Here is a 23074-nt window from a genome sequence, read left to right as displayed (position 1 = left end):
GACTGCTTCTGAGGCTGATGTATGAATCAGCCTCTCCTCTTATTAATGCTGCTGGTAAATGTGGAAGCAGACGTTCTGGCGGGTTACCAGCCCTCATCTGAAAATTGTTTTCTTGAATAACTGCTGGGACGGTGAAGTCTGAAAACGCTCCGGCTGCTGCGACGCTCACTCCTGCCTTTTCTTCTTTCTTTGTGACTGTTGTTAAATCTTTGATGGTGTTTTGTTGCTCTGCACTCAGAGCTGTGGTTGTTTCAGCCTCAGAGAGCCGTCAGTCAAACACAGTGGGCGGTTCTGCCATGGTTTTTTTTTTCCATTTATTTTTGATGATGAAATTTGGCGCTTTTTCCAGGCAGCTCCGTCTGTTCGGCAGCATCTTGGCTTCTGCTGTCCATGCTAACTACACACTGAATCATATTGATGCACCTCACTGTTGCCAGGTTTCCAGCCAAATGCAGCATAAATTTTAACCTAATTAATGTGCATTTCTTTCAAGTCAATTTTATGTATATAGCACAACAAAGTTATCTCAAGGCACTTTTCATACAGAGCAGGACTGGACTGTTCTTTTTATATGATATTTAGAAATGTTAATAGTCGGTCTGTTGAGATAAACAGCCAGTGGTGCTAATTTTCCAATCAGGAGTCATTAAACCGCTGATGCCATTCAAACAGCTCCAACCAAAGCTCAAACAGTGAAAATAATAACTATGGCTTTCATGTATTAATGTGGGGAAGGTCACAGTGTCCTCACGGCTTCACTCAGATCTGATGTTTTCATCTTTGTGTGCATTTGTTTTTGTCGCTTTGTGCTTTTATCAATATGACGTTTCCACCTCAGCCGAGCCAATACTTCACTGATTCAGTGTTTACACTGCGTTTTTTAATGTACACATTCAGAATGCTCATGAAAACAGGAAAATTACACACACACTAATATACTCGAGCTTCCTGAAAGAACACAAGCCATATCTGCTGAAGTTTGTTTTCATTTTATGAACACAAAAGCTTTCAGCTTTTAGGTTGTGCACACCAAAACCAGTGGGTCACAGTTCACTCAGGTTGGGTCAGTATATCACAAACAATGCACTGTTGGATACAGATGGATACAGAGGAGGCCCAGTGGGGTTATTTTCCAAACTGACATGCTATGATTGCATGATGTTTACAGTGTACTCTGCTTCTTGTTAAACCTACAGGTCACTGATTTTAACAGTATGTGTAACCTTTGTAGTTCTGAGTGTCATATTCACATTATTAACTAACAAAACACTCCTGACAGTTTAAAGGTAAAATTAACTCTTAACTCTGTTTGTGTCCAGTTTTTTTGAAGTTGCAGCAACAAGTTGTCGTTGTCTGTTCTTCTACGTCAACAAAGAAAAAGCGAAATAACAAATAAATGCGTCACTTCCTGCCTGGGAGAGATTTTTCCTCCCATCAGGTGTTTACAGCAGTAAACTGTATGTTAAAGCTTTCAGGATGACTCAGCCAGCATCACTGATGAATATGAAAATGTCACAGGTTATCACTTTAAATGTGTAGCCACACTTCAGAGTGAGAGAGACATTAGTGTGAATCTGTCTCATCGTCTGTGTTGTTCTGTCCACTGTCCTCACACATTTATCATTCCTCCAGTTACCTGCTCATTTGACTGGTCTAGTTTGACTCGAGCTTCATCATCCAGGTGCACAGTGCGACACTGGGTCAATTAAAGGTCCAAAGTTTTTATTTCCATAAGAAGATTGATTTGTAGTTTTGAGCACCAAAAATCATCTTGATATTTTACACACTCTTGTAAGAACAGGGTGTTTTGTGTCTGTCTCTGAGCCTCTCTTCTGATTGGCTGACTGTTTTCTAGGTGACACAAAACCAGGCCAGCCACAGGTAATGTATTGTAGTTTACTGTAGCTTGGTAAAATGCAAACAGAGACGGCCACCGCTGAGGAAACTGTAAAGCAATCTGCACTGAAATGAGCCGATCAGACGGTAAAATCAGACTAAAACACTCTGATACTCCAGAAAAAACCACTGGACTCTAATATTTCTATAAGTAATAATCTATATTGATTGTGCTGCATTTGTCTTGCTTCACAACAGAAAGACTGCTTGGTGTTTTGTCGTTGATAATGCTAAAAAACTTTCTACATTATGGGACCTTTAAATTGAACCACTTTGAGTTTGCGCACGTTCATCAGTAAATACTTTATAGAAGCGAACTACGACACACTAAAGCGAAGCCTCTGGCTGCATTTAAAGAGAAACCTTTACGTGACATTTGCCTTCAAAACAAACTGAATATCCTCAGGCTGCGTAGGTGAGGGGTTCCCCCCCACCACCACTGCCATCACAAACATTTCTGGAGTCCACTGACATTTTGAGATTTCCTGCATCATCGGAATCTGACGGGGCCCAAACAGCCTCCTGCAAAAACTCTCAAAAAATATTTCAGGTCGACCTGGTTCTATGTAGGTCGCTCAGCTTTTACCCCAAATGGCTGAAACCGTGATAGAAAGGAAGTATGTTTGCTTTGACCTGAAATAAAAACCTCCTCAGAGCTGTGAAAACGTGTCTGTGTTTTGTTTTTGAAAGCCTCTGTGGGGTTTCTTTTTTTTTATCTCACTGAGACAAGTCCTGCTCTCTGCTTTAGCTTCAGCACGTCTTTGACCACTTTGCTGTTGTGTTTCATCATCTTGCAAATGAACAAAACTGAGCTCAGCTCATCTCAGAGTGAACACCGATGCCGGGTAATTATTAACTGTGTCTTTGGGGGAATACATTGCAAAAGAAAACACAATGATCCTGCTAAATAAACAGAAAGCACTGCACTCTGTGTTTCTTTCTATCACTCAGCTAATATTTGCATATTTACAGGACAGTCAGTCTAAATATTTTAAGTGTGCGCTGGCCAAGCATGTAAGTCTTGGGGAATTTAAACAAGGGAACAAAGGCAGAATTCAGCCTCGATTCAGATGCTAATGAAGCTCGACGTCACGATGTTAAAGTACAGCGGCGAGAGAAGATGAAGTGCTGCTTTTAAAAAACACAAGAGACAGTAGAAGAAGAAGAGCGTAGCTGAAGGAAAAGAGGAGGGTCTGAAACACCACTGGGAACTGCTTTCAGATGCAGAGGCCGTCCCACGGCTGAATACTGTAGGAGAGCAGTCGTCATGGAAACAGGGAGGCAAAGCCGGCTCTTCATAGGGCTACACAACACCTCCCTCCTCTCCTCCTCCCCTCCCTCCCTCTACAGATACCCAGCCAGGACAGGAAGCCAGACTGTAACCTGCAGGTCGGCTTCCTGTGGACTCGGACAAAGGCAGGACGGGCGGTGCAGGTACACAACAAGTCATTTCATCTCAGACGCATGACTGCAAACTGTAAACATGTCATTACCGCCCTCGCTATCATCTGATCTGCTTAGAAGCTACTTAAAGACCATGATGAGGTGTTACACCTCAGCTCCAAAACATGCAACAGGGGAATAATTTCACATCACAAAAGCAGCATTAGAGGCAGCAGAGGATTTAAGGATTCAACAGCAGGCTGTGGATTCAGGACGTACTGAACATACAGGGAATCAAACAATTCAGCACAGAATCTGTCGAAACGTGCAGCTCTGTGTTTGCTGAGCTCAGATTTTATCTTGTGTTTTTGTCACCACAGCTGGTTGCTTTTGTTCTATTGTGAAGCTGCTTTTAGTGGAGAAACCGCCCAAGTCTCAAAGTTCAAAAGTTAAAAGTTATAGTGCATCACACATGAATCTGCATTCTGTGTTTTTGCTGTTAGAAATGTTCTGAGTAGTGACGTTATGGTGCTGTTACAGCTGCTATAATTAATTGTTTGTGATGTGAAAGGGGGTCACTTGTTGTCAGAGCGTTATCAGCTGAATGTGCAGCTCCACTCGGGCTTTACTGAGCTTTACTGAGAGTTTCAGCTCATTGTTTATCTGTCCAGACCACAACTTCACTGATCTGATTCACTCTCACTGCTGCTCATGGCTTTTGTTTTCGCCTGCAGCGGACGACTGTACTCAGAGACACAGCTCTAAATAGTCTACCTGCTCACAGCAGACAGACTCAGACAGAGAGCAGCTGGGGAACATGGTGCAGCATTTAGCCGCTAAAGAGACGGAGATTTCCCTCAGGAGGTGGAGGAGACCAAACACAGTGATAACAGAGAGGGAATACTGGACTTAAACTCATCCTCCAACACAACTCCAAACTCCTGCTGAACAAACAATTCTGCCACAATGTCCCTGCAGCAGATTTATTAAAACTTTAATAATCAAAGGAATAGTTCGACATTTTAGGAAATATGCTTATTTTTCAGGAGTCATTCTTTAAATGTTGCCTAAACTCAAGCAGTCTTTACAGAACAACTGTCTGCTCTGTCTGGCTTGTTTAAATTTATTCTACATTAGTCGACATTATTACTACTTGTCGTGTTTTATCACTAAACTCAAGGCTGCTGTTGTCTGTGATCCCTGAATACTTCCGCTCAAATCTAGTTAGATGCAACACTTTTCGTAAAATATTTTGTTGTTACACTTTTGGAATCCTGAAACCTTCAGATACTGACACATCACCCATTGAAAACCGGCCTGTAATTATTACATTTGAACAGATTAGATGTTCAAAATTACACTTGATGCAGTGTAATCTATTTTAAAGTGATTACTCCCTGATAGAGACGAGCTGTCTGATTAATATTGTGCATCAAATTACATGGGATGCAGTGTCATTAGATGAAATTTTAAGCTGAATCTGCAGGTGATTCACCTCTGATCTGTGTTTTTTTTTTGGACGGACACATGAAGACGTTTAATTCCTCACTGAACAGAAAAAACATCTCAGAAACTGAGAAAAAAAAAATCCATAAACATGAAGACTGAGCAGCAGCCAGACTTTTCCTGCCTGCAGAGTCTCTGGATGGAAAAAAACTCTCCTTCAGTCAGCATCAACACGCCTGCAAATGATTACAGCGTCTACACACACACACGCACACACACAAATCTGATCCAATCACTCGGAAATTACAAAACGTGGACGGCGGACCTTAAAGGGTTTGCTGACTGAACTCAGCAGCTGAGGAGAGAGGAGAAAGTAAAAAACACTCAGCAACAAGTCAAAATGTTACACTGTTCATGCACTGTGCAAAAACGCTTCTTCTACTGACAAGATTTCAAGGACAGGCCCTTCCTCCATACACACAACTAATGCTTCAGAAAAAAAAAAGGGAAAGGAAAAAAGAAAAGCCCTCGGGACTAAAAACTGGAGAAAAAATGTCTGATTCTTGTCACATTCCATCAGACAAAGAAGTCAGATATGCTTGGAGTGAAGTCAAGCTTCAAGAACAGAGTGGTTTCTGGAGCGCCGTGCAGAAAATGGAGCGCCGAGGCGGCAGCAGCGGCAGAAAAGCTCACGGCTTTATCTAAAATTCCTACAATAGTGGGAGAAAAAAAGGCAAATAAATGTTTCAAAAGAGGATAAACATCAATAATACCAGCGAGAGGAAACAGGATTTACATGGAGGGGAGGAAAGAAGAATAATAAGAAATGGTTGTTTACAGTTAAATCCAGGCGATGTGTGTGTGTGTGTGTGTGAGTGTGTGTGGAGGGTTTTTAAACAGACTCTTTAAATTGAAGTCAGTGGGAAGCCTGAACATCCTGAAGCAGCAGCAGCTCTCATCCTGCTCGGCTCACAGAGAGAGCGCTCAGCCGTGACCTTTGACACTGATTCATCGTGTTTACTCGATGTGGGTTTGTGTCAGAGTCGTCTGTACACAGTTTAACTTAATAATATCATTGATCAAGCAGTAAACACACCCTGAATCTGGATATGCAGCAGAAAAACGATGATAACAGATGAGCACTCACAGACATATGCAACATATGATGAGGGGTTCAAGGACCCACTGATCATTTTGAGGCATCATGAATCAAAAAGGCTGGAAGCCACTGGACCATAAACAAGTAGGAGATAATGACAAAAGTGCGTCACAAGTTAGGACCTGAACATGGTCCAGCCAAGTACACAAACACAAACACCTGGTCTAACCAACACAAACACACGACACCGGTGAACATAACTCAAACAGAGTGGAGCAGGGATGAGTAATAAAAAACCAGGAAGTAAGTTAGCATGTTAGCATGTTAGCACTTCCTGTTCCCTCGTCCCAAAGTCAGTGTGTTTCTGGTTAAGTGTCTGAAATAAGGTCTGTGGTTTTAATACAAGCTCAAGACATTTTCAGGTTTTATTCTCCAACATAAAATGGGTCAGTAAATCCCCCACTCCTGATGTTTGAAGCTTTTACGTGTCTTAAAAAAGGCGGTTGCTAACGAGTGTCTAAATGAGACTACAGAGGTTGTCGGGGACGTTAACATGAAAACCCATCTACTCACCAGTCCACCTTTACAGCCTCGTTGTGTTTCTACTCACGCTCAGGGATCAGAGACTTTTGTTTGTCACAGTTTATTTTCTGGAATAATCCAAAACCAATGAAAAAATCTTATGGGCTTTTTGTGGAACAGAAATATGCACCAATCTAGAGAAAGGATCAGCTATTGCTTGTTGATTCATGCTATAGCGCCCCCTAGCTGCAACACTCAGACTGCAGCTCACACATGTACTGAGTTCACACTCCACAACACAGCAGCACATGAAAACAATGTGACGTAGCTCTACCAGAGTCCAGAGTGACGACAGCTCAAGTTAATTCTGCCTAAAATGCTCTTTAGAAGCCGTACACCAAAAAACACCCTTTTAGACAATATTCATTTAAACACACACACGTGTAGAAATAACATTTAAATGTGCATTCAGCCAAAATAAACTAAACAAACACAACAAAACCAGCAACTTTTTGGTATTTCCCCTTTTTTACATATCCCAGCATGCATTGGGGCATTATGCAGAATACATGTTGCACATAAACACATTCACACCTACACCCAGTTGAGCTCACTACACAGAAAAACAATGAATCAATATCAAGCAATTAATGTAAATTGACTGATTTCCTGCTGAGTGACTAATGGATTAATTGACCGAGCGTTTCCGCGGCAACGAAACCGATCGAGAATCATCATCACAGTCGTCCTCTAAACGCCTCACATCTCTGAGGCTGTGATGTATCATTCATGTGTCGGCTTTTGTTTATGGTCAGTGATGCTGCTGTGGGAGTAAACAAGAGGAAGTAATCCCCTCAGTGCCCCCACCCTCTACCCCCACCCCCCCAAATCTACCCCCACCCCCCCACAGTTCTTGGACAGAGGAGGTTATGAGCTCTACTGACTGAATGATGTTTCCTAGACGGTTTCTGGTCTGCAGCTGAAAATAAAACTGAGGCTAATGAGGCTGAACGCAAACACCAGCAGGTTTATTTCTGGCAAATGATCCTATATTTTCATGTGTCCGTAATTTTTCCAATTAATCAGTTCATTATTTGCTCTTTAAAGAGCCTTTTATTTGCTTATTTTGTCTGAATAACTGTTATAAATCCAAAGAGAGTGCGTTTATAAAGACACGAGATGGAGAGAAGCTGTAAATCTATAGCCTGTAGAAGCTGATGATCACTTTTCTGTCAATCATTGAATCAATAAATCAATGATTTCAGCAGTAGCTTATGTTTCACTGCAACTAATAATTATTTTCATGACTGGAGACAGTGGAAAATGGCCACATGTGATGACAAATAACATCAAATCAGCCAGTGAATATTTGGCTTTTTCTTTTAAAATAATGTTTCAAATGATTTATCAGTTAAGAAAATAGCTGTTGGCTATTTTCTGTTGTTCATTGCAGCTCTTATTTCATGCCATTTTTGTCCAATAATGACAGTATATTGTGTTTATACATTAGTTTCGGACTGGCAAAAATACTTAAAAATATATATATATATTTAATTTCCGTTTTTAAAGATCATTAAATCTAATATTTACATATTTTCATCCCAAGTTCTTCAAATTATGTTTTCATTTGATTATTTTCTGCCACCAACAGCTGAAAAAATCAACTCCTCTCACTTAAGGTTAATTATCCAGGGTATCTTATTACCTTACCCTGGGAAATACTCAAGCAAAGTACAAGTACTGTACATATTTACAGTCATTCCTCCCAGTGCTTTATCTCTACCTGTTATATTTCTGTTTTCTCTATTAATTCATCTTTTTTACCCTTTCTACTTTTTTATTTTATCTGTGTTTCTTCTAATAATGTATCACACTTTTTTACATCTTTACTGTTTCCTGATATAAAGTGTGTTCAGACAAGAGTGAACTGTGATATTCAAATCACAGCAGCTGCAGCTTTTCTGATAAAGGTAAAATGTATGTGTCATTATAAATGAAGCATTGTGGTATTACAGAGACAAACCATATTCTCCAGATGTGAGGAAATGTTATTGTTTAGAACAAACCCCAGCAAAAAAAACATCAGCAATATGACTTTTCCTGAGTATCGCTCAGCCCCAGCTGTGAGTAACACACTTAAAATAAACTTTGACTTTCCACTACTGGCATTTTCCGCTATTCTCTGACATAGTGTAGTCTTTTTGTGCGTGTGTGTGTGTAGAGCAGCAGCAGGAGTGTGAGAGAGGTTGTGTTTAAATAGGGCAGAGACACAGAAACAGAGGTTATAATGGTTATAATGAGGGTGACACACCTGCAGCAAGGTAATTTAAAGAGCACACATTTATCAGATACAAGCTGCTGCAGCCCTGATGACAATGATTATCACAATTACCCAAAGTTATCAAGTGATATTGTTGATTTACTGTGAAATTAATTAGAGAAATACTGCAGAAACCCAAATTAGCACGTGTTTGGGCTTTTAGCTTAATAAATAAGTTGAATATTAATTATTTTGATTGATTAATGTGGGTTTCCAGCAGCTTTCCTCAATAAATGTGACATTCTCCACTGTTTTCTGACACGTTTTAAACAATTATCGTTATTACTGTATGGCAGCTGGTGACACAGTGGTAGAGAGAGGTTGACTTTACACAGGGCAGAGACAGAGAGAGAGGAAGGTTAAAATGAGAAAGGTATTGATCATCTACAGAATAACTGCACCAATCAAACCTTTAAAGCAGCTTTTTATCAGATACAAGCTGCGGGAGAGACGCTGTGTTAATTAGCACCTAGCTTCCGATATGCAAATTAGCCCAGGTGTGCGTTTTAAATGCGACTTGATGCTAATTTCTTACCTGTTTTTCCAGCATGATCATTCTCTCAGTATCATGACCTTCATGGAGTGTGTATCCATGCGAGTTCAGGTTCACCGTTTAGACACACTCCTCCTCTGCCAGCATCTTGTTCTTCACGGATGAGCGAGAAAAAGAAGAAAAAACGGGAGGAAGAAAAAAAATTAACGGTTACCGATGCTAGCTAGCGGTTAACGTCGGGAGGCTAGTAGACAGCCACGGTGCTTCATCCTTGAGAGAAATGTCCTCGCTGACTCCGGCATGTCTCGACGTGAATATAAAAAGGCATTAAGGAGTGTTTTTTATTCATGGAGGAAAACACCACTTCGCCAGTTGGACGGGGGAGGAGGAGGTGGGGTGCGGGGTTGCGGGGTTGCAAGAGGAGGAGGGGGGTGACAAGCAACGGGCGAGCAGAGGGCTAGCTAACGTTAGCGTGCTAGCGATAGCTAGCTAAAAGAAAAAAAAGCAGCCGATTATCAAAATTGTATTTGTCCCCTCCTGCCTTCATCCATCGCCGCTCCGCTCCCTTTCCAGTCACGCTCGAAGAAATACCACGGAGAGGACTCCTCCAGCATCGGCTCCCCCGACCAGATCCTCCCTCCAGATACTCGACGACGACATCCCAGTGAAGAGCGGTCAGTCCGGGGGGGTGGAGGAGGTGGGAGATGTGGAGATTTGACCACTGTAACACGGATGCTTAAATGGATGCTGCTGCTGCTGCTGCTGCTGGCTGAGGGGAAACTCCGCGCTCACTAAGACGAGACGCTGCCGCTGCCGCCACCGTCACCGCTACCGCTGCTTCTGCCGCTGCTGCGGTGCGAGAGCGACTCCGAACAACGACGCTCCTGAATGCACCACACGTAGCACGACACAAAGGCAAGAACAGACGTTCTTGAACACATCACAATTTTCTTCAACAATATACTTGCAAATAAATTAATAAAAAAATACTTTAATTTGTTTAAAACTGTTTACTTTAAAAAATAAAAATAAAATAAAATATTTGTATCTTTTTGACACTTAATGCCCACAGTTTATATTATTATTTAATTTTGATGTATCAAAATTACCATAAAAGTTTATTATATCCGCCCAGTTAAAGGAAGGAGGTTTTGGGCGTACCTAATAAACTGCCACCTGAGTTTATGTTTTGTACTTAGTGTTTCTTCCCACAAAACTTTTAATACATAACCAGGGAGAACACACATGTTGGTAAACATAGCTATATTTACAGCATTAGAATGACAGGAACAATAAACACTCATATTCAAAGTTATGAGGAATTTCTTGGATCTGAAAACTTTAAATGTTAAATGTAAAGAATATTAAGTTGTTATAAACTGATTTCTGCAGTTGAATAAATTCAGTCTTTGTACCAGTAAACACACATAATTAGAAAGCACATCCATGCTCTTTAATTTCTCCCTTGGGGATGAATAAAATTATTAGAATTTGAAAATTGTAATGGATATTTTTCTCACTGTATAGACCATATGATTGATCAAGTCGCACAATAAACTACATTTTTGCCTCTTTTCTGTGTGACACAATGTGCCATTTGTTGCATTTTAGTGGTCGTATTTCTTCTCCTTATGATTATTTTTTGTTACTTTATAGGAACAAAAAAAATTACAGGTTGTTATATTATATTATATTATATTATATTATATTATATTATATTATATTATATCCATGGTGTCCTTTCATTGCCCCCTCCCCAGTTTTTTCTTTTGAACGCCACTGGAGCCTGACAGACTTAGTTCAGGGTAAAAAAGCCCTTCATCTCCTCCTTCCCGGTGCATTGTGGGACTTTATGTAAACCCAACATGGCAGCCGCCTGCGCTAGAACACTAGGTAAGGTCGGCTGGTCTCTTTTACAGTCCCCGGCAGCCCGCCGGCCCGGTACCGTCTCCTCCCTGGTGGGGAACGTGAGCACGCATGGGTCCAGGAGGGCGTTCGGTACCGGCGGCGCGGGGGTCCGGTCCAAGCTGCTCTCCTCTCTGCGGGGAGGAAGAGGAGGCAGGGTGCTGGGCTGCGCCTTCCTGGTCGGCGGAGGTCTGGGTCTGTATCAGACCGTGAAGTTCTCCGTCCAGCAGCACCTCCACGCCGAGGAGGAGACGACCAAGGTGAGTCCGGGCAGGTGACCTGTAGGTCAGCCAGGTGAGCTGCGTCCCTTTGACAGCATGGATCTAGTTTGGGGTCAGTTTGCAGTTTATTCTATTTTAAAGACACAGAAACCTGAAGATACATAAAGTATTCAGACCCCTCCATTTTTGCACACTTAACTGTGTTTTTACATTTAATTTTGAAAGGATAAAATTACAATTTGTGTCCATCAATCTACTCTCAGTAACTCCTACAACAAAGTAAAATCATGTTTTTAGAAATTTATGCAAAGGTATTAAATATCAAAAGTATTCAGACCCCTAAACTCTCATCAGTTACAGCTTTGATTCTTCTCTTCAACCTTTGCACAAAGATTCAGAGTACCGCTGAAGGATGAACCCATCGCTGTAGCCTCAAGTTATGAGCACTCTGCAGCAGTTTCTCTTGTATTTTATTCATTTAAAATCAAATCTACAACACAACTTGTGTCCAAAAAATGAAGGCGTCTTTCTTAACTTTGCTGCTCTGAGTCTGCACCAAAACAAGCTCCTTGTACACATGAACCTGGTGAATAAAGTCTGATTCTGGATCTTGTCCCAGGCTCCAGACGGAGGTCTGAAGTTGACCCTGTACCAGTACAAGACCTGCCCGTTCTGCAGCAAGGTGCGAGCGTTCCTGGACTTCTATGGGCTGCCGTACGAGATCGTGGAGGTGAACCCGGTGATGAGGCAGGAGATCAAGTGGTCGGTGTACAGAAAAGTGCCGATCCTGATGGTGGACAGCGAAGTGGTAAGAGACTGGAAATGAAATGGAGCAGCAGAACGACACCAGAGAGCTGCTGCTCCTGCCTCCATCTTTACAAAGAATCATCCCTGAAGTCTTTTTGTTTTCCTCCTTTTGTTGCAGCAACTGAATGACTCATCCGTCATCATCAGCTCCCTCAAGACTTATTTAATCAACAAGTAAGTTGTAGCTTCTTTTAAATGAGACATGAGTGTTTGTTTTCTCTTGATGATTCTTATAATTAAACAGAACATCAAACATCCTGCTGCTGTTAAATAAACAAGAATGTTTTGTCATCCAGTGAGAAAAGTGTGTCTGAGATCATTCGCTGCTACCCGGAGATGAAGTCTGTGAACGACAGCGGGAAGGAGGTGACCGAGTACGGCAACAAGTACTGGCTGATGCTGAGCGAAGCAGAGACCGCGATGATTTACCCCGAGAAGGGGATGCAGAAGTAAGTCTGTAAATGTGGCTCCTCCTCCTCACATCTGAGAGAGAGGGAGTACAAGAGAGAGAGGTGAGTGCGGGGGAGTCGCATTGACCAAACAGGACAGACATTTTTGTAAAGAAAGACACCTTGTCATGGAGTGTGACAGGCAGAAACAACACAAATACTCTTGTTTTATCAAAGAGTAAGATCCTTTTTGTTTAACCAGAAATATCGCTTTTTTTCAATGCCAGACTCCATTGACAAAAACAGGACTTTTACGGAGCAGAACACAGGAGCTGCTGGAATACCACTGCCTCCACCTGTTAGTTAGTTTGTGTTATTGTGTGGTTACTTTTACTTAAGTAAAGTATCTGATTACTTCTTCCACCACTGAAAGTCTCACAATAACACAAACAAACTAACAGATGGAGGCAGTGGTATTCCAGCAGCTCCTGTGTTCTGCTCCGTAAAATTACTGTTTTTGTCAATGGAGTCTGGTACTGATATATAGAGATGTTTCTGGTTAAACTAAAGGATCTTCCTCTTTAATAAAAAGCTCTGTCTCTGTAGGAATGCTATCATAATGTTGTCAGACACTTGTAATAACAATCTGAAAAAAAAAAAACAAGAACTTTAGTGGACGTAATACCCATTGGATTAAATTGCAGCACTTGTTCTTGGTGAACAGGTACACAGTTCTTGTTCAATACTGCCAACAATTATAAGGATTTTTGTCCCCATCAGTCAAAAACATGGGAAACTAAGACCCAGGTTCAAAAACACTGGAGTTATGATTCTACTGGTGTCAGAGGTGGACCAAGCTTTACTGTAAATCCGTCTCTGTTTCCAGAGAGGAGATGAAGTGGCGTCAGTGGGCCGACGACTGGCTCGTGCACCTCATATCCCCCAACGTGTACCGGACCACCACCGAGGCCCTGGCGTCCTTCGACTACATCGTACGCGAGGGCAAGTTCGGTGCTTTCGAAGGTTTCTTCGCCAAATACGTCGGCGCTGCGGCCATGTTCCTCATCTCCAAGAGGCTGAAGAGTCGGTGAGTGAAACAGGAAGATGCATCTGCTTCTGTCGCCGATGTTGGGACTAAATCTGTGTTTTTATCCTCTTTGTTTGGACAGACACAACCTGCAGGACGACGTCAGGCAGGATCTCTACAAGGCCGTCAACGACTGGGTGGCAGCCATCGGCAAGAAGAGGAAGTTCATGGGTGGAGATCATCCCAACCTGGCAGATCTGGTGAGGCAACACACCTGTGCATCTCTGCAGGTTTTACTTTTTATTTTTCCGGCTTTCCCCTCATGCTTCTCCTCCAACTACAGGCGGTGTTCGGCGTCCTCAGGGTGATGGAGGGCCTGCAGGCGTTTGACGACATGATGGAGAACACCAAAGTCAAACACTGGTACAGGCGCATGGAGAGGGCGACGCTCAACCACGAGGGCCGAAACTGAAGCTGGAACCGAGCCGGACGAGGCGAAGGAGTCCGCAGTCAGCCTCAGAAAGACTGAACGAACGTTAAAACCTCCAGAAAGAAAAGCGTCCAGCGAGCGTTGGGGAAGCGAGAAGTTCTGCTTCAGCTGAGGAAATATCAAACAGTTGATTGATTTCCTGCACATGAATTTAAACCCGTTGATTTATAAGAACGAGTTAACTGCAGACATTCACGTAGATAAAGAGATCGCACACATGGAAACGCTGCCATCAGACATTTAAATTGACCCTATTAGGACCATTGAAGGGCGTCTGTAATTTTTACTGACACCTACTGGTGAGCTGCTGCAACTGCAACGTCAATGAAACATACTGTACCTTCTCTGCAGTTTTAAAGCACTTCAATAACAAAGTAAAGTCAAATTTCCACAACACAAGTAAACGAGTACATCAGTCAATTTCCTGCAAATATGTAGATTTATTTTGTTTTTGGGGAGGAAGCGAAAATCTGACTTATTATTGCTTTAATAGTTAAAACAGTCCACAGGGTTTCTGTGCACAAGTCTGGGAAATGATTGTACACATTTCCAGGCCTTGAGGTTTGAGAAGAAACGATTTGGTATAAATCTGGATCTGTTTCAGCGGTTCTCAGCCAAAGAGTATGAGCCTCAACAAACGTTATTTATGGAACAAAATAAGATCTTTCTACTGAACAAATCTGTTGTAATTTCTTCACATTTTGTTCATAAATATTAAAGTTTTGGTTCTCAGACTCTTTAAAGTATAAAGAGGACACACACGTAGGAACTCTGTTTAAACTGTTTCAATCGTTTTCTCTTCTTTTCATGTTCAGTTCAAGGTTCATGTTGATTTAACAGTTTCCACATCGCAGCAGTTTTGTCTGGGAAAACTGGTCGTTTTGATTTTCAGTAATTTTTGGTTCAGGAGATCTGGTTATCTCTGTATTTATTTCAGTTCTTTTCTGTTAATTTAACTGATGCAGGATCAGTGTGGCAGTGAGGAATCAATAAGCTCATCGGCTGGTGTTCTTTCTTTTGGAGGTAAAGGAAAAAAAAATGTACAAAGAACCGGTGAGCTGCCAGTTTGAATGTACTTAATATGCAAACTGCAGATTAATTTCTGGATTAATTGTATTAAAACCAACTCAATGTGCATAGTTGTAAAAAGGTTAAATAAATAAGGAAAGCTGGAGTCGTGTGTTTCATTTTCATTTGCCCATCAGATCGTATTTTACGCTGGTGGATAAAAATCATCAGGGTTCAGGATGGAGGTCTGGAAGAAAACACGTTACACAAATATGAAATTAATTTGGAGAATTTTGTAGTTTTCCCATCAGTCATTTAGTCTGTGGTAAAATATCTGAAGGTAATAATAATAATAATAATAAATTTTATCTATAGTGCACTTTATATTTTAGCAAGAAAATCTCAAAGTGCTACAAAAGTAGTCAAAATGAATTAAAAACAGTTAAAAGGAATAAAACATCAAAATTTACACAAGAAACAAAATTACAGGTTAAAAGATTTTTTAAAAAGGTGCGTTTTTAAACCTTTTTAAAACAGTTTATTGACTGTGGAGCCCTCAGATGTTCAGGGTTCCACAGTCGCGGAGCAGAAGAAGAGAAAGCTCGGTCTCTGAGAATGCAAGACCTGGTCCTTGGAGGAAGAAGTCTGTAGCTGCTGGTGGAGCAGAGTGAGCGTGCAGATGTCTGGGGGGTGAGAAGTTCTTTGAAAGGTAAAAAACAAGTAAACACCTCACTGGTTCTGACCATCCATTTTTACTCTTTACAATGACTTCAAGTAAAGTTAGTTAGTTTTTCTCAAAGGGGGAAAAATACACAAACTTCCAGTCAACCACTGATGAGGTTTTATTTCAGACAGTTTACAGAACGCTTGAAGACTACAATCATTCTGGCGCTTTAACACACCTGTTTATTCTACATTATACTCAGGACACACTGCAGCTGCAACAAAATGAATCAATGAATTTCACACATTTCTGCTTCAATTTGAGGAAAGTATTGAAAACAATGGCTGAAGAACGTCTGTAGCGTCACCTTTAACTTTGAGGTAATTTCTTTCACAATGATTGAACCATAAATCTTCGCTCCACACGGTGGATTCGTTTAAAAAAAAAAAAAAAAAAAAGAAGAAATAAATAGCAAAACACTCAATTCATTCGACACAATTTTGATTTGAACAGCGACTGTTGAGTAGTGGGACTGATCCTGTAGTGACCAAATTTCATGAGCAGGATAAAAAGCTTTTTCCTCACAGGAATCACAACAAACGAACAGTAAAACTGACGTAAACAGCCGTGAACAGTGGAGAACTTCAGGCACTTCACAAAAAGCAGAGGCGTCAACCTCAACATTATTGCATGTCCTCATCTCTGCTGCACATAAATGGATTCTCAAGTACACTCTGAAGCTGTGAGAGGGAGACACATCTGGACGAGGGACAACCCGCGATCCATTTGAGCAGATGTTGTGAGGACGGATGTGTTGGCGAGATGATGTCGGTGCTCTTCCAAAAGTGCTCCCCACAGATAAATATCTTTCTGTTAGCAGCTCTAAACTTGATCCAAAGCTGTTGATAAATATCTCCAAGTCTAAAAATGTAGCTGAGCGCGGCCTCCGGTGCGTCGTCGTCCGCCTGCTGCCTCGTTGAGACGTCCGGTAAATGAAACCTGAGCAGGAAGCTGCGTTACTTCTACAAGTTTAACAGATGTGATGAGCGTCTTCCAGCCACAGAGCTTGTTTCCCAGCATCCCTCTCTTCCTGCCTCATTCAGCTCTAAACGGCATCATGCGGCAACATCCAACACGTCTCCTCCATCACGACCTCCAGAACATGGAGCTCAGCTGACCTTTGGGCGGACTGATCTGTCGGTTCTGCAGCGACGTCTGGGAGACAAAGTTGAGTTTAGTTTAGATGTGGATCAGCTTTTTTTGGGAGGGGACGGGGACGGAGGGTTAAAACTGGATTAAACTCTAAATAAAGTTGCAGGAGAGCTGCTGGTGCTCTGGTCAGGATCCTCCCTGTTCTCTGCAGCTGGCATCCACATCACTGACGCCAGATTGCATGCGATATTTTGGACGTTTCCATCTTTGTTTTCAGAGAAACACTTGCTGGAGCTTTTATTGCTCTTAACATAACGAGCTGTCAACCTGTCTCCTCTGCTCCAGCTACAGTAACATTAGCAGAGAGTATCTTACCTCTAGAAACTGTTTGAGTCTGATGACTGAGCCCATCTGTCCACTGCTGGTCACTGCTTCAATCCTGGAGACGACACAAGACCAACGGTGAGACGTTTAAGAGCAAAAAGTTAGAGCTGCTGATATAATCTCATCAGTCACTGAAATGTACCTGGGGAAGTACTCCTCTTTAAGAAGCAGGAGGAGTTTCCAGAACTGACCCTGATACTGCTTCATCAGAGCATTACCACAAACCTGAGGGAGACAGAGCAGACAAACAGGTGAACACCACTGCTCTGATGTTTGAATCTCCAGGAGTAAGAAGCTAAGAAACACAACGAGGCTGTAAAGGTGGACTGGTGAGTAGATGGGTTTTCATGTTAACGTCCCCGACAACCTCTGTAGTCTCATTTAGACACTCGTTAGCAACCGCCTTTTTTAAGACACGTAAAAGCTTCAAACATCAGGAGTGGGGGATTTACTGACCCATTTTATGTCGGAGAATCAAACCTGAAAATGTCTTGAGCTTGTGTTAAAACCACAGACCTGTGCTAACGTGCTAACATGCTAACTTATTTACTGGTTTTAAGATCATTCCTGCTCCAGCTCTGGTTCTTTGAAGAAGAGGGACAGATGAACGGACACATGAACCAGCAGTGTTGTTAAAAACCAGCAGGACTCACCTCCAAGAAGTCAAACAGCAGCGTCGCTGTGATGTCGGCCAGAGGCTCCATGTTGAGCATCTGAGCCAACCAACGCCAGCCGTGGTTCAGACCGTGAGGAGCAGCCTGAAACAACAGTCAGGTATTAAAACATGGACGGACATTTTGATGAGGTTACTTTATGATTTACAACAAAAACAGGGCTGAAAGAGAGGAAAGACAACAGTCATAATACTGGAACCAGAGAGACAGTGAGACAGGGTTTTACCCCCTGCTTGGAGCCGTAGGGCCACCGTAGCTGGATCATGGCGGCGTACAGCCGGATCATCCCGGACATCCTCTTCAGGAAACTGTCCTGACCCTCCATCCCCGAGTCGTCCACACGGTATCCAAGAATCCTGATGAGGAGAACATTAAATACCTGACGCAAACCTGCACCTGTACACTCTCCACACTTCACTATTTGTAAACTTACCTCTGATACTCCTCCAGAGGCGTGCCGTCCTTCATCGGGGGGTAATGTGGGACGGCGTACGGGCACTTCTTGTGCAGGTGGGCGAGGATGAGGTCTCCCACCCGAGGGTGCAGCTCCCAGACACCAGAGGCCACCACGGCGATGGGGAAGGCCGCTTCGTGGTGAGACGCCACCTCCTCCTCTCCTTGTTTCTGTCCAGAGGAGTTTTGTTTTTATTTGATTTGGTTTGATTTACAGGTTGTAAATCAAATACAGTGAATATGAATGTAAAGTGTAGAGAAACCAGGAAGCTCAGACATGGACTGGACTAGAGCTGAATACAGAAAAATAATCAGCAACCATGAGGAGTGATCATTTATGTAAATGTCAGATATTCTCAGTGTTCAGCTTTTCTAACGTCCGAGGTGTGGAGACGCCTCGTATGGACTGAGGGGTTCATGAAATGCATCATGGGATAGGTTAAGAAAGAAAAACACAAAGTTCTACTACAAAAACTTCTCATCTCCAGCCTTTGCTTTTTTTGTGAAAAACCCAGATAGTTTTACCTTTTTAGGCCTCAGTGATGTTTTCAAATAATGAAATATGACAAGTTTAAAAGTTATAATCAGTAACGCTGACGTGTTCAATCACACATTTCCTCCTTTTCTTCCTGTGACCGTTAATCAAACGTCACCAGACAGACTCACCACAAACTTCTCAGCCAGTTTGTAGCTGACGAACTCCAGGCCCTGTGGATGCTGGGAGGTGGAGACAGACTTGCCCCCTGACACCACCTGCCGTCCCGACAGCAGCTTGTCGATCTTGTCGAAGATTTCTCGGAGCTGCGATCCAGAGTTGCTGGCGATCTGACTGACGGGGATGGTGGCTGCTTTCTGGAGCTCCAGCTTCAGCTTCTTTGTCTGCGTCGAGAGACGAGTACATCCAGAAAATGGTTTTTTTAGTGTACTTTTTTTCTTGCCACAACAGCGCTTGATATTAAGGTCCAGGTGTTGAACCTCAGTACTTTTTAGATACTGACAAAATCAGAGTATTAACAGCTGAACATAAACCCCACCTGGGCGTCTTTTGGGGAGTTGAGTTGTTCGAAGGACTGAGCGCACTGAGCAGCTGAATCCTGCAGCTCCTTGTACCATTTCAAAGTGCTGTCTTCAGCGCTGTTCTGCAGCCCTGTGGGAAGATGGTGAGAGTGAAATGTTTACGTCAAAGTACGTCCAACAAAGTTCTTGTTTTTGCCGCTGACAGGCTCAGATTGTTCTTCTCAGTGTCTGACAACATTATAATAGGATTCCTACAGAGACAGAGCTTTTTATTAAAGAGGAAGATCCAGAAACATCTCTATATATCAGCACCAGACTCCATTGACAAAAACAGGAATTTTACCGAGCAGAACACAGGAGCTGCTGTCTGGATCTGTTTGATTATTTCTGTTATTGTGTGACTTTCTGTGGTGGAAGAAGTGTTCAGATCCTCTTCATTTATTAAAGTAAAACACAATAACACAGACACACTAACAGATGGAGGCAGTGGTATTCCAGCAGCTCCTGTGTTCCTCTCAGTAAAATTACTGTTTTTGTCAATGGAGCTTTTGAATTCACTGTGTTATGCTGCCTTTAAGTATCAAGACATGAGATTCTGACAATGTAAATGAACAGCATGTACTCAGTTTGTGTTCATGTCTTTGGTGAGGTATTAATACGACCTAATGCTGTGCCTCTGATTTCTTAAATAAATGTTAAATTACTCCTCTTTCACTATGACTCTCACCTTTCCTCTGTGCTTTCTCTTTGGCCGACTGTGCCGCCGCCTTCTGCGCCTCCTGTTGCACCTGCAGCTCCGCCTGCTTCCTGCGCGCCTCTTCCTCCTCCTGGTCCTTCTTCTTCTTCTCTTGAACCTTGGCGGCCTCCTCCTGCATCAGCCGGATCAGCGCCCGCATCTCGTGGAGCGCTCGCTCGGCCACAGTCATGTCCTCCACGCTGGGAAACTCTCCCTAAAAAGAAGAAAAAGAGGTTACACAGACCAGTCCAGGGTCAAGTCTCTGGTCCAAACCTGAACAACCAGGAGTCAGACTGACCTCTGCTGTCTTCCGCACCACCTCCGACACCTGTGAGCACAGCTGGTTCCCGCGGGTGCTGTAGGAGCTGAGGCTGGCCGGCGGGAGGTGGGTTTTGGTCTGGGTGGAGGGCTCCAGCAGCTGGTTGAGCTGCAGGATCTCCTCCTGGATGGTGTTGAGGTTGCGTAGCCTCTCTCTGCCCTCCACCTGCCGCTGTCGCTCCAGCTCCGCCTGCCGCTGCCGCTCCAGCTCCGCCTCCCTCAGCCGCAGGTTCAGGATCTGACGCCGAGGACAATCAAGTTGTGAGTCACAGGCCAAATCCAGCGTCTCAAAGTGACCAACACAGCCACACCACTAGGCTCTCAAAAGCTACTTCCTGATTGTCCACATGACAATCCACAGAGAGCGCGCTCGGCTCTCCTCCAATCGTCTTCTGAGCAGATCAGGGAGAGTAAAATCACTCTGAACACACCTCACACCACAGGAAAATCTGATAAGATAATCTGTAGAACCATCAGATAATCTGAGCTTTGCTGACTTTGATTTGACTCCTACACTCTCCAACCACTCATGACTGGTTCAGCACAGCGCGTTATTGTTTTAGCGCCTAGCGCAACTTTAAAGCAAACATTTCCAGGTTGGTTTTCCTGCATGTCACCTGATGATCATACCTTCATTCTGTGTCGCTGCTCTTCCTTCAGCTTCTCCTGCCGCCCGATGCTTTCTTTAGTTCTACAGAGCACAGAGTGGAAATTCAGATCATTTTCATCACATGCAACGTTTCAGAAATGGAAGAAACCTGCATCCCAGCTGCTGGCTCTTACTCTCTGTCCATCATGTCCCTCATGCTCTGGAACTCCTGCCTCTGCTTCAGCTGCATGAGCTCCTCGAAGCGTTTCAGCTGCTCCGACTCGGAGCCCGCCACCTCCGCCACCAGCTTCTCCTGCTTCTCCTGCCGCAGTCTGAGCGCCGTCTGAGCCACAGTTTTAAGATCAATCAGGAGAGAGTGCAGAGCTTCCTGTCTGTTCTTCTAAGTTGATTGTTAAGTAGAGGAATCAAAAATCGTCATGTCTGACCTTCGCCTTTTCTCGACGTTCCTCCTCGAATCTGATGATGCGGCCGGCCGTCTCCATGGCTTTGGGCGACATCAGGGAAATGGCAGGTGGTGACACAGGACTGGAAACCTTGCTGACATCTGCTTCTGGATCTTCATCCTTCGCTTCATCACTAACAACCTGCAGCACGTTGACACAAGGAAAAGAAGAATTCATTAAGAGTTCAGACAAAGTCACAGAGAATAAAACAAAGTGTGACCACCTTAAAAAAATCACACACACACATAATCTGCAGGTTCTCAGACCTGAATTTAAAAATGTAAAATCCAGGTAAGTGAAGTAAAAGCAAGATGACTGCTTTTTTTAGTGGATTGTTCAGCTGTTAATTCTGTCACATAGAAATCAACCCTACTGATTTAGAAGTTTAGAAAAAGTCGATTATTGAGATGTGGTTGAAAAGAAAATGGTGAGTGGAGAATTGTTTGAGTTTTAATGTGAATCTTTGACGTCTCTTCCTTTAATCTACCAGCATGTATTCAGGTCTGGAGAGGAGACTTGCCTGCTCACGCTCGGCCTTTAAAGTCAGGGCAGTGGAGAGTGTGTTGTGCTTGTTGTTGATGTCGGCGACGGATCCTGTCGAGGAACCCGAGGCCGGGATCTCCTCAGACAGGCCTGGGCTGGAGTCTCCAGAGCTGGAACCCAGAAAGCCGGACTTCTGCAGGGGTGAGGAGCTGAGACGCTCCAATATGACCCCAGAGCGTGAGGACAAACCGATGGCCTCTTTACATCCTGCCAAGATGTGCTGCAAGAAGAAAGACATTAAAACACGAGAGGAATTCATTCATGGGGCGTCTTACAGGACATTAAACATTAATCATGTTCTTTTTGGAGTAACTACCACATAAAGAGGTAAAGCTGTACGCAAAAGTCTGGGAAGATTACATTTGTCAGCACATTAAAATCTGAGCCTTTTCTTGTTGATGCAACTTCAGTAACTTAAAAAACAGATTAAAAAAATCAAAGTAATTGTGGCAATTGTTGAGCTAGTGTGTATTTTTATGGTTGTATTGTGTGTTAAACTTAGCTTTAGTATCAGTATCAATCAAAAGTGAAACTTCCATAACACTGTAGCTGGGTAAATGCACTAAATTTCTTCCCACCACTGTCTTTTAGTTTAATATCGGTGATTTAGCAAACTATGGTGGCTCTGTTCTTCCTTCAGATGGTCCTGGTTGAGCTACATGTTTAAACTGTCACTTAAATTCGTAAATTCACATGGGTTAAGTTAGCTAACATTAGGTAAACAACCGGGGACACTACCCGCACTTGTCATTAGTCAGCTAATCTGTGAGTTAGCCGCTGTTAGCTCACCTCGCCTCTTTCCGACCAGTACGGGTCGAACGGGATTTTTGCCTTCGGTGAATTCTTTAAGGCCTCTAACGTTTCCCATCGTAGATTTTCAGCAGGCATCGCGACAGACTAGCAAACAAAAACTAAAACCACTAGCTACCGATAAATGTCGAGCTAAATTTTGAACCGCCACATGAGGTTACATAAATTACAATCCGACGAGAAACGGCACGCCCACTGCACGGAGGCTCTATGGTTCCGGCTGAGCCCTGCACTCATATTTGATATTTTAGCTTATTTTGTGAT

The 23074-nt window shown here is 43.0% G+C and overlaps 3 protein-coding genes across 3 annotated transcripts in view; 1 reads left to right on the top strand and 2 right to left on the bottom strand.

Annotated features, from left to right (window-relative positions):
- The window catches only part of LOC108881628 (ral guanine nucleotide dissociation stimulator), a 52157-nt gene extending 41418 nt beyond the window's left edge, over window positions 1-10739 (bottom strand). The window contains exon 1 of the mRNA XM_018673691.2: window positions 9202-10739. Within this exon, the coding sequence (XP_018529207.1) occupies window positions 9202-9222 (21 nt within the window). The 5' untranslated portion in view covers window positions 9223-10739. The remainder of the gene's footprint in view (window positions 1-9201) is intronic.
- A 246-nt stretch (window positions 10740-10985) lies between these two features.
- On the top strand, window positions 10986-15172 carry ptgesl (prostaglandin E synthase 2-like). Its single transcript, XM_018673685.2, has 7 exons — window positions 10986-11324; window positions 11905-12093; window positions 12211-12266; window positions 12389-12541; window positions 13368-13568; window positions 13651-13768; window positions 13852-15172. Exons 1-7 carry the CDS (start codon window positions 11025-11027, stop codon window positions 13978-13980), a joined length of 1146 nt encoding a protein of 381 aa, XP_018529201.1. The 5' UTR covers window positions 10986-11024; the 3' UTR covers window positions 13981-15172.
- A 652-nt stretch (window positions 15173-15824) lies between these two features.
- gle1 (GLE1 RNA export mediator) lies at window positions 15825-23002 on the bottom strand. The gene is made up of 15 exons (XM_018673684.2): window positions 22790-23002; window positions 21978-22220; window positions 21440-21598; window positions 21188-21336; window positions 21035-21095; window positions 20385-20642; window positions 20078-20300; window positions 19368-19480; window positions 19000-19212; window positions 18314-18504; window positions 18107-18236; window positions 17860-17964; window positions 17349-17431; window positions 17198-17261; window positions 15825-16885 (listed from the first exon to the last, which is right to left on the bottom strand). The coding sequence occupies exons 1-15, from the start codon at window positions 22886-22888 to the stop codon at window positions 16817-16819; spliced, it is 2160 nt and encodes a 719-aa protein (XP_018529200.1). The 5' UTR covers window positions 22889-23002; the 3' UTR covers window positions 15825-16816.
- Between the last annotated feature and the right edge of the window lie 72 nt (window positions 23003-23074).

Source organism: Lates calcarifer, linkage group LG13 (genome assembly GCF_001640805.2).
Source record: "Lates calcarifer isolate ASB-BC8 linkage group LG13, TLL_Latcal_v3, whole genome shotgun sequence".
Taxonomy (NCBI): domain Eukaryota; kingdom Metazoa; phylum Chordata; class Actinopteri; family Centropomidae; genus Lates; species Lates calcarifer.
This window is presented reverse-complemented; position numbering and strand designations above follow the sequence as displayed.